Source organism: Crocuta crocuta, unplaced genomic scaffold (assembly GCF_008692635.1).
Source record: "Crocuta crocuta isolate KB4526 unplaced genomic scaffold, BGI_CrCroc_1.0 scaffold197, whole genome shotgun sequence".
In the NCBI taxonomy this organism is placed as follows: Eukaryota; Metazoa; Chordata; class Mammalia; order Carnivora; family Hyaenidae; genus Crocuta; species Crocuta crocuta.
The window spans coordinates 6,122,748-6,139,285 of record NW_027532002.1 but is presented as its reverse complement, the minus strand read 5'-3'; the positions used below and the strand labels follow the sequence as shown (position 1 = coordinate 6,139,285).

General features: G+C 40.7%; 1 protein-coding gene across 2 annotated transcripts in view; it reads right to left on the bottom strand.

Annotated features, from left to right (window-relative positions):
• Positions 1-773: 773 nt before the first annotated feature.
• Positions 774-16,538, bottom strand: part of GGCT (gamma-glutamylcyclotransferase) — a 69,948-nt gene continuing 54,183 nt past the window's right edge. Inside the window, exons 3-6 of one of the 2 annotated variants that reach the window (XM_077775384.1) lie at positions 11,646-11,753; positions 5,279-5,424; positions 3,948-4,083; positions 774-1,381 (exon numbers count right to left, since the gene is read on the bottom strand). In XM_077775384.1, the coding sequence (XP_077631510.1) occupies positions 1,232-1,381; positions 3,948-4,083; positions 5,279-5,424; positions 11,646-11,744 (531 nt within the window). In that variant the 5' untranslated portion in view covers positions 11,745-11,753 and the 3' untranslated portion in view covers positions 774-1,231. Of the gene's footprint in view, positions 1,382-3,947; positions 4,084-5,278; positions 5,425-9,325; positions 10,482-11,645; positions 11,754-16,538 lie in introns of those variants that run through there. The other variant, XM_077775383.1, reaches the window with a different exon arrangement.

The window sequence follows — 16,538 nt, the reverse complement described above, 5'->3', positions numbered from 1 at the left end:
TGGGTACTGAGAAACTTGGTCTTCTTGGGAGGAATTAAGAACTGGAGAAAACTAGAATATTGAAAACAGTGAGTGTAAGAGCTATAAAACATGATCTAACCTGAAGTCTATGGTTCAGTTCCACTACAGCAACTGTAGCTGACAAGTTCTTTGGTTATTTTATCCAAGAGAACAAACCAAATCTTTATTTTACATTCCTGCAGCTAGCTCACTTCATTCCAAGAACCTGTTTCAAAAGTCCAGCTCACTACATTCCAGAGATCTGGTTTTGTGATAACCAGTGCTGTTTTATTCATGACTCTTCTTTCCTCCATCTGCTCAGTAAATAAATTTAAGAAGCCTAGAGTCAAATTGGAGCTTCCATAAAACGTTTTCTCTCATAATCTTGACTCTTCTACTTTAAAATACTGTTCCAAGGATGGCTCTGTATAAACTTAATTCTTTAATAAGAACATTAGTGATTTCTAATACTTATTATATATCAGGCTCTGTTCTAAGCTCATTACATATATTTACTTTTCAAAACAATCCTAAGACACATGTGTTCCACCTGCCCTTACTCTATAGATGAGGAAACTGAGGCACAACGTAAAAAAAAAACCCAGTCTCCCAGCTAGAACATGGTGGAACTGTTAATTGGTCCTACGCTGTCTGGTTCTAGAGTCTATGCAATAATCCTCTAGTATAGACTGTGTAGAGCCCACACCAGACCCAGTATGTGTGATGATATCAGTTTCTAACAACAAAGTGAAATACAGTACTTTAGTAGGGAATACAGGTGAAAGCACAAATATATTTATTTCTCTAAGAACAGTATGCCATTTTTAAATTTAAAAAAATTATTATCAGCTGTCTCTGCAGTTTGTTTGCTCCTATTAAGCTGATAAAAAAATCCCAGAGCAGAGCAATTCACCAGCACGATCATTAAGTTGCAAATCTCTCCTTTGTCACAGAGCAAGGATACACTCAAATCCAGAAAATAACTTTAAGTGTTCACAGAAGGAGTACCTACATCCGTTTATCATGCATTTCAGTGCCTGATGGACCCCTTTCCTATCATCTAATCCCTAACCTAGTTTCTTTTTATAGTCTAAAAACAAGGAATCACCTTAGTAAGATATCCCTTCAGAGCACTGTTGAAAATATATTAAACACAGAGATACCTCAGTTCCCTGTTCTAAACGTTAAAAATATATTAGCACATACAGAAAATATCCATAGATATATTCTATTATGTTCTAGTGAGTTTTTTTTCTCCCGTTTTGATAATGTCTTCAATTTCTTCTGAGACTTCTCCTTTGTAGTCATTTGGTTCTATTGCATTTAACTTCTTTTGATACTCCAGCGGTAAACCATTTTCTTTTGCACCTAGGCAAATGACCTAAAAAACAGCAAACAGCCTTTTAGTTACGAACATAATTTAATATACCATAGCTTCATGTGTAGTATCAAGTATGAAATATTAGCTTTCAGGTAACCCTAGAATAATTATAGGACAAAAGACAGAGACAGAGTCATTCCTCTCAAAGTGAGTGTGAATGTGCTGGAAGTTTTCAGAGCCACGTGACACATCTTCATGGAGTATTAATTTTACTCAATAACAGGATTTAAAATATTTTTACAAACTAAAGTATAATTAACGTACAGTGCTATATGAGTTTCAGATACACAATATAATGATTCAACAGTTCTTTACATTACTCAGTGCTCATCATGATAAGTGTGTTCTTAATTCCCTTCACCTATTTCACCCATCACCTCCCCCACCTCCATCTGGCAAGCACCAGTTTGTTCTCTGTGTTTAAGAGTCTGGGTATTTTCTGTTTGTTCATTTGTTTTGCTTCATAAATTCCACATATGAATGAAATCCTATGATATTTCTCTTTCTCTCTGATTTATTTCACTTACCATTAAACCCTAGGTCAATCCATGTTGTTCCAAAATCTCATTCTTTTTTATGGCTGAGTAATATATATATATGTGTACATATATATATAGTGATGTAGTATATATACTATATATATAGTGAACACACACACACACACACACACACACACACACCCCTCGTCTTAATTATCCATAATTATTGACTACTCATGGACACTTGGATAGCATCCATAATTTGGCTACTGTAAATGATGCTGTGATAAACATAGGGGTGCATATATCTTTTCAAATGATTGTTTTCATTTTCTTTGGGTAAATACCCAGTAGTGAAATTACTGGATCATATGATGGTTCTATTTTTAATTTTTTGAGGAATCTCCATACTGGTTTCCACAGTCACTGCACAAGTTTGCAATCCCACCAGCAGTGCATCAGGGTTCCTTTTTCTCCATATCCTCACTAACATTGGTTATTTCTTGTGTTTTTGATTCTAGTTATTCCAACTAATTTAAAATATTTTTTATGTTAAGACAAAAAAATATTGTATAAAATTGGCATGATCTGTTAAGAAAAAACACCATTCTTCAAAAAAATTTATAGTTTGGGGCATCTGGGTGGTTCAGTCGGTTAAGTATCCAACTTTGGCTCAGGTCATGATCTCACGGTTAGTGAGTTCAAGCCCCACATCAGGCTCTGTGCTGACAGCTCAGAGCCTGGAGCCTGTTTCAGATTCTGTGTCTCCCTCTCTCTCTGCCCCTCCCCTGCTCCTGCTATCTCTCTCTCAAAAAGAAATAAACAATAAAAAAATTTTTTTTTTTAAATTTATGTTTATAGGGAGCAGTTTTAGTTTAATCCTAGAGTCTACTCTACCTCTGAATTACACAAGGGAATAAATGGCAACTATGTTCAGTGTTACTTCCCAGATCCATACGAAGCTAACTTACCTAGGCTCCATACTAGACAATTCCAGATTAGGCCCAGGAACTGAGTCATCCATTCCAGGTGCTATGTCCTGATTGGGCCTTCCAATAGTACCTAAGTCTGGGTTTCTAAAAAGGGATGGTGGGAGTTTCTATCGCACATTCATTTTCTATGCTGTGGGAGTGGTTTCTCTGATTTTGAAACACAGTGTGACTTATTTCCCTCCATCCACGGGTGGAAACATTTCAGCAGTAGGAAATATATTTTTTTCTCCATAAAAACAAATCTTGGTGCTATGAAATACTGTTTTGTAGAAGAAAAAACTGATTACAAAAGTCTATGTATAGAATGAATCTAAAAATACACATATATGTGTTATTTTCTACTTTCGGAAAGAAAATACATGTCTAGAATTATGGCTCATGTATGTTTCTAAAAGTTTTTTTTAAAATAAATATGTTTTAAGAACATGGTTGTAACATTACAAATAAATCTGAACAGTTTTCAATTTGCATGTTAGGTAAATGCCATATTTGCATTAAAAACATTTCGATTAAAATGAAGTGTTCATGGGGTGCCTGGGTGGCTCAGTTGATTGTGTGTCTGACATCGGCTCAGGTCATGATTTCACATCTTGTGAGTTCAAGTCCTGCATCAGGCTCTATGCTGATAGCTCAGAGCCTGAGGCCTGCTTCGGATTCTGTGTCTCCCTTTCTCCTAGTCCCTCCCCGACTCACACTCTCTCTCTCTCTTCTTCAGAAATAAATAAACATTAAAAATTAAAAAAAAAAAAAAAAAAGTGTTCATGTAGAATTTAACACACACAAAGTCTTTTTAAAACAAGATATTTTTGGGGGGCGCCTGGGTGGCTTAGTCGGTTGAGCGTCCGACTTTTGCTTGGGTCATGATCTCGCGGTTCGTGGGTTCGAGCCCCGCGTCGGGCTCTGTGCTGACTGCCAGCTCAGAGCCTGGAGCCTGGTTCAGTCTGTGACTCCCTCTCTCTCTGACCCTCCCCTGCTCACGCTGTCTCTCTCTCTCCTAGAAATAAATAAAAATATTTTAAAAAAAAAACCATATTTTTTAGATTAGCTCAGTGAAAATTAAAACGGAATTGCTGAAAGTCTTTGTTAGTAGCTTACCTTTTTATACTGGGGAGACGGGGGCGCACTCTCATAATTTCTCATCTGATAACTTCGGCAAGTTATTCCTTTTCCTTCTTGAGTATAAACATTAACTTCTATTGGGACATATGTTCCACTTTTAACTCCTTCTTGCCTGAAAACCCGAACAGCCAAATTTTAACCATATGTAAGTTAGCCAAGTTAGTTTACTGAATTAAAAATTTAACTGTCTATGAATATATGTCCTCCCTATGTATTTGAGGATAGAGTAGAATGTATTATAAATATTACCACATCAAAAGTAAACTTAGCATTTCAATTAGAAAGCCTCAGACTTACTATTAATTGGTATACTTCTAACAGATCTCTATATTTATTCTATCTGAAAACATGCTTGAATGTAGTTACTTCAATCTTTATACCCCCCCAAACATTGTTCTCTAGGCTACAAAAAAACATCTGTGTTCTCGCAGCAAGAGAATATCTGCCCAGAGAGAAGTTAAGTAGAGAGAATGGTTCACTCTTACTCACCAGTGACATAAAGTATGAAGCATGTCAGATAACCTGTTCTTATCAAGTCCTACTCTATTCTGCCAGCTTTCTTTGTATAAATGCTCTACAATACAACTCTTGAGGGTTCTAGGTATAAAAATGTATCAAAGCATTTCTAATATGTTGTCAGAGTTTTTAATTATTATTACTTGTTTACTGATACAATTGCCACCTTAAAGAACTGTTTTTTAAAAACTGACTCTAAAACAAAACAAAACACACAAAAAACAAAAGAAAAACTGACTCTAATAAAAATGGAACTACTTTGAAACCAATAAAAAGATACAATAATTACAAATATCTTTGTGCCTTTTCACAACATGAAACTACAAAGAGATTTTTTAATAAAAGACAAAAAGAACAATAATAAGGACTTCCATTTTTTACAGAAGAGATTATAAACATCCTCCCCAAATCTCAATCAGGATGGCTTAGTTGGTTAAGTGTCCAACTCATGATTTAAGCTCAGGTCTTGATCTCAGCGTCGTTAGTTCAAGCCCCGCATTGGGCTCTATATTGGGCATGAAGCCTACTTAAAAAGAAAAAGTGTGACCCTTCTAGGATTTTTTTTTTAAATGCAAACTCTGTGCCCAACTTGGTGCTTGAACTCACAACCCTAAGATCAAGAATTGCACGCCTAGGCTTTTCTTTTTAGGAAATGTATACCTTTTATGTTAACTTTAAAGTGTAAAGAATGTAGTACATGGTTTGAAAAACCAACACACATTTATATATCTTTGCATATGATCCACTTTCTGAATTAGTTATTATTTAACTTATAATTAGAAGCCACCTACTCATCCAGAGAACTTAAATTGCTTTTGTTCATTTTCCATACTACTCCCCATACTTCATCGCCAGGACTTTGAAAAATGGTGGCTATACCTCCATGCCAAGTTTCACTTGTTTTGCCTTGGGAATTGCCAAAGTCAAGCTTAAAATCCTACAAAGGAAATAAAAAAGATATGATCAATATCCACTTGAACCAAAATATCCCTTCTCAAAATAAAAAAAAATTTACCTTGAACTCCATGCAATTAAAAAATAAAATTTGAGTTCCTTCTCTGCATAAGAAACTGTAAAAAATACAAAGATAAACAAGGACCCAGATCTCAAGGACTTTATTTTTTCATACTCTTCTTTAAAAATAAAACATATGCTGAATATATTATGTATACATATCTTACCATAAACAGGGTTAAAGGTTTAAAAAACCCCGAATTCCCAATGCCTTAATACAACTACTTTCATTTTTGAAAAGTACTTCCCAGTCTGCCTACATACACATAGATTTTAACTTAGAGGCAACCATAGTACACATAATTGTTGAAGATGGGTAGCTATGCAGGGGTTATAACCTTTTCTCCTCTTTTATGTATGTAGAGAGTACCCTAACAGCATATATCAGTACTTTTACCCTCAAGGAGTAGGCCTTTGAGGGTGATTTATATACTTATTAATCGAACATACATGAATTATATTATTATATCTATAATAATCATAACAGCAGCTAACACTAGAACATTACTAGATTATATACTATATACACTGTGCTATGAGCTTTACACGGGCTCTCATTTTTATCCTGCCAACAACTTTATCGTACTCACTTAACGGCAAGAAAAAGTATAGTTTATCAAACAACTTGTCCAAGGTCTCACAACTAATAAATAATGGAGCCAGGTTTCTAGTTTTGCTTCTTCCCTCTTAGGGATGCATAATCAGAGGAGATAATCCTGGGGAAAATAAAAAACCCTTCCTTGGCTGTTTGTGGTGTAGGAAAATTTCCTCCCATCTTTCCAGAGCTTAGTTTCCTTAATATTAAAAAAAGTTGCACTAGATACTAAATCTAAGGTTAATAATTTATCTCTGTCACCTTTATTTTCTTAAACATGTCAGCCCCTCAGGAAGAAGGCTGGTTTGAGCACCTTCAGCTGGTGTACTGGATATTCTAGGAGCAGGCAGCCCTGGCAGGACTTTAGGAGAGCTGATGACAAGTTACAACCACACTAGGTCCTGGCTGTCTATTACTAGATCCAATAGACAATCTTCATTTCTCCTACTGCTCCACTTTTCTGCGGCTTCTGACATAGTTAACCACCCCATCTTGATCTGCCTCTTCCTGACTTCAGACTGTTCCCTGATCTCAATTCCCTTTGCTAAGTCCTCCTCCTGGTCTTTAGATGATAGAGTTTCTGAGGCTCAGTTTAGGCCCCTTTCTCTGTTTATTAACAATTTGCTCAAGATGGTCCATCACCTCCAATGACTTCAAATACCATCCAGCATTCCAATTCTTTTAATCCAGCCCAGATCTCTCTTCTAAACTTCAAAAGTACTTAGAACAGGGCCGACCAGGCAGTGAATACTTAATAAATGCTCACTAATATTTTTCTGCTCATTTGGCTGTATAAGAAGCATCTCAAACTCAGTATGTTCAAACCGAGCTTAACTTTCCTTCCCAAACTGATGTGCCTCTTCTCTTAACAAACATCACCATCATCCATCCTATTGCACCAAAAACCTCGGTCACCCCTGTTACCTCCTCCTCCCTTCACAATCAGTCACCAAAGCTTAACACTGTTATTTCCTAAATATCTCCCAAACCCATCTACCCTCTACTGCTACCGCTCCAGTTCAAGGTGCCATCACCTTTTTCTTTTTAAATTTTTTTTTTAATGTTTTATTTATTCCTGAGTGAGAGACAGCATGAGTAGGGAAGGGTCAGAGAGAGAGAGGGAGATACAGTATCTGAAACAGGCTCCAGGCTCTGAGCTGGCAGTCGGCACAGAGCCCGACGCGGGGCTCAAACCCACTAACCGCGAGATCATGACCTAAGCGAAAGTCGGACGCTTAACCGACTAAGCCACCCAGGCGCCCCGACATCACCTTTTTCATAAATTGCTTCAAAATCTTTCTAACTGGGCTTCCCGCATTCACTGTTGTCCTCCCTTCCAGTCCATTTTCCGTAGTAACCAGAATGAGCTTTCAAAGTTGTGAATCTGATCTCTCATTTGCTGAAATTCTGCAATAGGGCTTTTCATAGCTCTCAAGATAAAAACCAAAGTCTTCTGTGGTGCTGTAACATGTGGCCCTTCCTCTCTAGCCATCATTCTCTATCTTCCTCGCACACTAAACTCCAGCCATAGCGGCTGGGAAGATCTACCTTCTTCTTTCCTGAGGACATTTGTACATGCTGTTCCTTCTATTTTCTTTGCCTCTCCCTGCCCAATCATCCAGGTCTCAGCTTCAAAGTCATATTTTCAGGAAGAGCTTTACTGAGCTCTTGGGTCAGGACCCCAAGTCATACACTCCCATAGCACCTAACATCTCCCTTTTTCTTTTTTTTTAAAGGCTTCATTTTTTAAAAAGATCAGTTTTAGGTTCACAGCAAAACTGAGAAGGAGGTACAACATGTCTCCTTTTTAAACTCACCATATCTGTAACTGAATAATCATTTGCCTGATAGCTCTTCCATTTGTCCCAACTATAAGTATCTGAACTTCTTTTCCACATTTGGGCAATTTCCTACCTTATGAGTCTGGGGGTGGGGGAGGTGGGTAGAAAGTTCTATAGCCCACCTCCCATTTTTGAAGCTTCAAGGCCAAAAGTTGGTTCTCCCAGCTTCGCCTGTAGTCAGGGCATGGGCACATGGCCAAGAGTAAGCCAGTGGGACACCCATCCGGGGCTTTGAATCAGAAGCTGGAGCTAGTGCCCAAGGACTGTGGACACGACACCTTGGAGGTGACGGCCACATCTAGGTTTCAGGAACTGCAGGGGTGTGGTGACGGCAGCCCAGGCAAGGCCAAGAGCAGATAGTGTGGGTGATGCACGTTGCAGCGTCCACGTTTACCACACTCAGCAGTGGTGCACGGGCGGCCTCCCGGGCTGGTTCTGTCTGTGATACTGTGTTGTGGTCGCTATGCCTTCCTAAATTTAGGCCTGTGTGTGCGTGCGTGTGCGTGTGCGCGTGCGCGTGGGCTTCTAAGTAGGCTCCGCAACCCAAAACGGGGCTCGAACTCGTCAGCCTAGGACCAAGAGTTGCATGCTCCACCTACTGAGTCAGCCAGGCGCCCCTATGCCTGCCTGTGCGATCAGCTCTGTAGTCCTACCTTCCTGGTCATTCCGCGAGCCCTCCGACAGCTTTTCAACGCATTCTTTTTCTGCTTAAATCAGCCACTTTCTGTTGCTTGCAACTAAGAACCCTGACAACACCAGAGACCATGCTTGTCTAACTCAACATTGTCAAAAGGTTTCGCACAGGGCTTTGGTTTTTTTGCTTGTGTTTACTCAATCACCTTTTTATCTGCAGGGAAGACTATCCCAAATGAACCAACGGACTATGGCGCAGAGCAGTGATTTTTACCCAGGTGGGTTATGGTGCATCCAGACACTGGACTCGGCTGGGCTCAGCGCTCACTACGGATGAGACACGGTGCCAGCTTTCAGGACCTCTCGGATCAGGAGCGAAAGGCCGGTGACTGGAGTTTTACAAACAGCAGGTGACAAGTCCTGCAGCAAAGGTGCGGGAGGGAACGGAAAGCAACTGATTTCCGGCCTTGGGGTCGGGGAAGGCGCCTCAGAGGCACCAAGCAAGCGAATGGATCCTGTGAGCGTGGCCCTTCGGCGGGGGCGGGGGGCACGAGAGGGGCGGCCGGACCTGGGCAGAACGGGCAGCCTAGGGGGAAAGTCAGGAGGGGACTCTAGGGGACCCAGGCGCGCAGAACCCAGGACGGCGAAGAGAGCTCGGACGTACTCTCATCAGCAAGAGGTGTCTTCCCGGCCCTGAGAAAGCGACCTCTCGAAATCCTGCCCCCTCGTCCGCAGGGGCCGCGGGGAGCACTGACCTGCAGGCGAGCCACGCAGCAGAACGCGGCCGACGGGTTTCGGAGGTGGATCCGCTCGGTCAGCAGATTGCTACCGTAGGCGAAGTACAGAAAACTCTCCCCCTCCTGGTCCCGCAGGTCCTCACAGCCCGAGTTCGCCATGTTCCACCCGGACACCTGCACAGCAGCGGTGTCGGCGGTAAGACTGTGAGGAGAGGTCTGGGAGCGCCCCAACTTCAGTGGCCAGCGTGCCGGCGACTCTTGAGTTAGGGGAAAGGCGGGAAGCGTGGGCCCGGAAAGTCGGATGCCACCGCTCTTCTGATTGGCTATCGGTCACAAATGTTGAGTCACTCCCTCTGATTGGCCAAGCCCACCGCCTCCTCTCCATTCTCCAGTTAGGATTCTGAAGTACTCAGTCCTGAGGCGACAGGGAACCGATTCCTCATTGGACATGATCCTCTGTTGTCCCGCCCCTGTGCTCTGGGGATCCGATCAGAATCCCTCTGATTGGTGAGTGGGCGGGCGCTACGCGGAGGTGGGTCAGGTCCGGTGCGTTAGGTGCGGGGTTCGCGTCGCCAGCGTCCTGGGCTTGTGTTTTCAGCTTCAGGTGGCATAAGTGTGGTTTCTTGGCTGTGGGTGCTTTTTAGAGAGCACTGGGCACCCCTGAAGCGAAACAGCTGCCGTGGCCGCACCCCCAAACGGTTCCTTCCCCTGGCAGCTCTCTCCCGCCCCGCCCTGCGGGTTTGGAGCAGTCGGTCACCACGGGTCTGTCCCCTCCATAGGCTGGGTCCGACTGCCCCAGCCCTGATCATCTGCGTGGAGAAGCCCCTCCGCAAGTCTGGGACTCCTTTCCCCGACGGCAGTAGCGAGTCGGGTTCAAATCCCGATGCTGCCGTTTACTGGCCACATGAGCTTGGGCATCTCTCATCTGTTTGCTCCTTTTAAAATAGGGATTTTAATATAAATTAGGATCATGGTTATATAACTTATGATCCCCAATCTCACAGAGTTGGTTTAAGTACTTTAAGAATAGTTTTGGGGGCGCCTGGGTGGCTTAGTCGGTTAAGCGTCCGACTTTCGCTCAGGTCATGATCTCGGGGTTCATGGGCTCCCCGCGTCCGGCTCTGTGCTGACTGCCAGCTCAGAGCCTGGAGCCTAGTTCAGAGTCTGTGTCTCCCTTTCTCTCTGGCCCTCCCCTGCTCATGCTGTCTCTCTCTCTCCTAGAAATTAAAAAAAAAAAAAAAAAGTTTTGTTAACGCTATTAGGTGCAAAAACTAGGTGTAAAATAAGATATAAAAGTATAAGAACGAAATAAAACGTTACATCCTTAAACTTTGAAATGAAAATATTAGTTTGAACTCAGGGCAATGGCTATCCTTGGTACCCAGATTTTGATTTCTAAATACCACTCTTCACTAAAACGTACCAGGGATCGTTGGAGAAATGGTTTCTGCCAGGTCAAAAGCTGGGAATGAATCGGAGCGCTTGGAACATCTTGTGACAGAAAGTCTGGAATTATCCCAGAAAAATGAAGTCCTTTTCGAAGGATATTGGAGCCAGCTTGAAGGAATGCCCACTGGCCAAAAGTAGAACAATCTGAGTCCCAAAAATAATGACTGCAATGGACTGAAAATGTCAGATGTAAAAAAGAGTAAACCAAATATAAAAAACAGTTTTTAAAAACCTCATTTGCCATTGTGACTATTACAGCAACTCTTTACTCTGAAAAGTGGTAACTTAAGAAAACCAATTAAATACATTTATTCTACCCTGGGGCGCCTGGGTGGCTTAGTCGGTTAAGCGTCCGACTTTCGCTTAGGTCATGATCTCGCGGTTCGTGGGTTCGAGCCCCGCGTTGGGCTCTGTGCTGACTGCCAGCTCAGAGCCTGGAGCCTGTTTCAGAGTCTGTGTCTCTCTCTCTGACCCTCCCCTGCTCATGCTGTCTCTCTCTCTCTCTCTCCTAGAAATAAATAAAACATTTAAAAAAAAAAATTTATTCTACCCTTCTGCTTGCAGCTATATTTCAGGGGTAACCAAATAGTTCCAGTTAATGAGGAAACAGTTCTCTTTACAAAAGTATGCCAGCTAAATAATGTAAAATGAATGACAGAATGAGAAAATCACCATTTTGTAGCCCCTAATGAAATAACTGATTTATGCCAGGATCATCAATGAAACCATTTGGTGAAAGGGTAATAGCGAACAGAATATTCACATAGGACCAAGTTATCGCCCCAGGATTACTCGCTGTAGTCAGAAGAAAAACATAATGACAATGAAGAAATCTGGTCCCTCCCACCGTAACCTAGATCAATCTTATAATCACTAATAGTGTACCAACCTGACAGTATGTCTCTCCTGATATGAATAAATATGAAGCACCAGTATGGTCTGTGAAGTATTGTTTCCCAAACTCTTTCACTTCTGTATAATCAAGCATAAGCAGGAACTACAAGGATAGAAGAACAGAAATGACACCAAGAGGAAACAATCAGAAAAATCCTAAGCAAATGGTGGGACATCCTGCAGAGCAAATGAACAAATGGCTGTCTCTTAAATTAAGCTGGTGTAATTAAAAAAAGAAAAAAGAAAAAGAAAGAAAGAAAAAAAGCAGCCGGATGGAGGTTGAAGAAACTAAGAGACATGATAACTACATGCAATGTCTTGTCCTTGATTCTGGTTCAGTAAACCAGATATAAAAGATATTTTGGAGACAATTAAGAAATCTGAATACAAAGTAGGGGATGAGATGGTATAAACGATTGCTTTTTTTGTTAGGTATGATAATAGCCTTGTGTTATATGGAAAGATAGCTCTATTTTTAGATATACATACTAATGTACTTAGGTGTAAAATATTTGCTATCTATTTTTAAATAATTTAGAAAAGTTGGAATATGGAAAGTGTTAAGTGTTCAATTATGGATGTTCATTTTCTTATTGTCTTTTCTATATATTTGAACATTTTCATGTCAAAAAGTAAACAAAGAAAAATGGTGATATCTGTATTTTTTATTAATTTTTAATTTATTTTTGAGAAAGAGAGCACGAGCAGGTGTGAGGGAGGGACAGATAGAGAGGAGAACGGAAGGTCCGAAGCAGGCTCTGTGCTGACAGTAGGGAACCCTATGCGGGGCTCGAACTCACAAACCATGAGATTATGACCTTAGCCGAAGTCAGTCGCTCAATCGACTAAGTCACCCAGGTGCCCTCAAAAATGGTGATATTCGTAAAGCACTGGGCAGATAGTGAGCACTCAATAAGCAGTAACATTGTTGTTATATAATGGGAAAATCACAAGGTTGATCCCCTCTCCCATCCCCCAAACATCAAGGTAGAACTTGAAATGCATACTTGGTAACTTCAGTGAGCAAGTTGCTCTTGCTGGCAAGATGGTGCATTATTCATCAGAATTCTCAAGGCCTCTACTTTGGAGCATTCCCACTTATGATGTCCTTCTGTGTTTTAAATTGCTTTTAGACAGTCTAAATATATGTATTATTTAATTATCTTTAAGGTCTTTGAGTTTTTTCTCACCCTCTATTTCTCACTAGTTGCTTAATTTTGTGGTTGCCAATTTTTAATACCCTTTTACAAAAATTTTCAGAAGCATCGATGTTTCCTCAAGCACTGAAAAATCTTTTCTTACGCCCATTAAGCATTTTATTTAGCTTTCCCATGTAGATTGCTGTGTACTGACCCCTGTTGGCTAAGGCGGTAGATAGCAAGGGTTTTTTGTTTTTCCAAACTTAATCAAAGCTTGGTTAACACTATTCATTAACATTCATTGAGCACTTATTAAATGCCAGGCACCAACCTAAACTCATATATATTAACTGATTTAATCCTAAAAATAATCCTATGCAAAAAGTGCTAATATTATTCTGATTCTATAGTTGAGGAAGCTGAGGTAGGTTAACTAACTTCCCCCAGGCTGTAACTAGCAATGACTAGCACATAGTTTAACAGCCAAGCACTCTGATTCTAGAGTCATTACTGGGTACTTCTTCCCAAATTTCTCAAACTGAAAAGCCCCGGTGGTCTAGAAAAAACTGGCGATTAATAACTTACTTTCAAGCACAATCTCTACCTTATCTATAAAGATATTATGAAATAATAATTCTAGCTTTCAGTCATTTGATAATGAGTGAATGAGGTCAACTTTCTTCCAAGTGCCATTATTCAGTCTAGTGGTCTTTAAAGTTTTTTATTGTATTATTAAGATTTTATTGTATTAAGATTTTTTAATTGTATTATAAACACCCACAGACAATGTATATAGTGTACTACCCACAAAATGACACTTTAAAAATAGCTATTNATGGAGGAGGGCACTTGTGGGGATGAGCACTGAGTGTTATGTGGAAACTAATTTGACAATAAACTATTAGAAAAAAATAGCTATTTAACTGTCATGTTAATGCAAAACATACATTTAGGGTCAAATTAATTATAAATCATAGTGGATAGAAATCCGTATTTCAAAGAGTCGTCTTGCAAATTTCCATTTTTTGGCTGACGTCAGATCTTATTAGATCATTATTTTTACACTATAATGTAGGTGATAAAGAGCTTATACCAGAAATCAGAAACGTGAGCTTGGTACCTTTCTATTTTACTTGCGCTTGCAATTTTAGTAAGGGCTTTAGTCCAGTTTTTTACAGATACCGTTTTTTGTGAGAATTAGTTAGTTCTCCGTGAATCCACTTAAGCAAACACCAGTGAGTTGCAGTAAGTCACATGACACAGAAAGTGAAAGAATGAACGAGGGCCAGTGCCACCATCACCCCTTCCTTGGGAAGACACCTCCACCCCTCCTCCAGGATACCGCACCTCTTATGAGACATGATGACTGTCTGAGTCTGGGGTCTAGTGTCAGAGTAAAGGTAGCTTCTTATATTAGGATATAAGCACATATACTAAATAGAGTAAAATACGGTGAATCAAAATTATAATATTTTAGCTTACAAAATAGAATTTTGTTTTCATACCTTGGTAGATGAACTTGCTCACCCGCTTTGAATAACTGATTTTAGCATTATCATTTTATTTATTTATTTTTGAAAGAGAAATCGTGAGTGTGAGCAGGGGAGGGGCAGAGAGAGAAGAAGAGAGAATCTCAAGCAGGCTCCACACAATGCGGGGCTCGATCTCATGACCGCAAGGTCATGACCTGAGCCTAAATCAAGAGTTGGACGCCCAACTGACTCTGCCACCCAGGTGCCCCTATCATTTTATTTATTTACTTATGTACTTATTTATTTTAGAGAGAGAACATGAGTAGGAGAGAGGGGCAGAGGGAAAGAGAAAGAGAATTTTAATCAGGCTCCACTCTCAGTATTGAGTCTGACCTGGAGCTAGATCCCATGATCCTGGGATCATGACCTCAAGTCAGACACTCAACTGACTGAGTCACCCAGGCACTCTTACCATTATCATTTTAAAAAGAACACTTCAAGGTAAAACATTTGCACATTATGGCACATTTGAAGAGTTGTATAGTAAGAAGGCTATGTGTCCCTTGAGCAAGGCCAAGCTGGCTACTTAGGCAAAGCCATTCAGGGCAGTAGTACCATAGTGGGACAGAGAGAATTAATTCTCATGAATCTGTTTCTTAGCTCTGTGGATTGGAAAATTCAGTCTTGGCTCTGCGAGCAGATACACTAACTAGACTTATAAGAGATAGATGTATACATCATAATGCCAATTAGTTGATATACAATGAGAAGCTGTAACAAATAAACCAGATTCATGTGTTCACTGATCAATGCATTTTCTTCAAAATAAATACACATGAGAAGGCTCCAGACATAAGTTTATCATGTTTTAGGAACTACAGGTCAGGTGGTTAAAGAGGAAGGAATAAGAGGAGGAATGACAGGAGATGAGGCTGAGAGACAGGCATGGGCCAGCTCATGCAACAGCTCGAAGGCCATGTTAAGGAATCTGGATTTTATTCTAAGAAATGAAAAGCTACTAGGGTGTTTGGGCAGAGATATGATCTGACTTACTTTTCAATAGGATAATTCCCAGATGCTGAGTGGAGAATTGATTTCTAAGGGGATAAAGACACATAAAGAAGCTGCTGCAGAAGTTTTGACAAGAGTGGATGGTGGCCTTGGACTAGGGTAGTGGGAGTGGAGCGAGAGAGAATAGGACTGATTTAGGGTCCTATTTATGGTAGAGAAGACTGGACCTGCTGAAGATGGGAGGGGTGATTCCATGCCTACCAAACAACTTTCTAATTCTAGTCTGTCTCCTTAGTAGAGTTTCCTTCTAGAAGGAAGCACTGATCAGAGATCACAGGGATGTGATTTTCCTGCTAATTCTAGTTTTCCTTCCTGAGAATTTGAACTTGAGTCTGGGAAAGTTAGGTTACTCGCTGGGCACTGAGACTGTAGTTTGTGATGCTCTGAGCTGGTGTTAGCCATGTTTGCACCGATGGAATGGGAAGAGGAGGAAAGTGACCTGAGTGACAGAAAAGAAAGCAGACCACACCTAAGAAGATGGAGCTAGAGAAATTCAAGTCCTGAGTTCACTGAAATGTCAAGCTCTAGCTATTATCGGACCCAGCTGAATTTCTCACTTTGTTTTTTCCAAGATAGTCTCATAAGCCTTATTCTCCACAACGGTAATTAAATGGTAAATTAAATAGGTTATGGGGAATACAGCATATTTAATCCCACCACAATTTTTATTTTATTTTATGGAGAGAGAGCACGAGATCGGGAGAGAGGGGCAGAGGGAAAGAGAGAATCCCACGCAGGCTCTGTGCTCAGTGTGGAGCCTGACATGGGGCTCCATCCCATGACCCTGGAATCATGACCTGAGCTGAAATCAAGAGTCGGATGCTTAATCAACTGAGCCACCCAGGCGCGCCCCCCCACAACAATTTTTTAGAGTGTATCTTGAAGATTTCTAGCTCCCAAAGTATTTTGCTACACCTGTATTATTTTAAATATATATTAGTGACCTAAAGTATAGAGAAACCATTAATCATATGTGGTCCCTGGCTATGCAGGCAGTATTAGATAAATATGAACCTCCAACTGCAAGAATGTGGAATAGCAGTTACGGAGAGAGAAATTGTATTTGCTGCCTAAAACCTGAAATGAGTTACCTTTGACTCATCGCTTTCTTTCAAATCCTATATCCTATCAGTCAGTAAGATCTGCTGCCATCAGCCGTCCTCTGCATTCTCACACTTGCCACCCTCTCCCTGGTGGCATCATCTC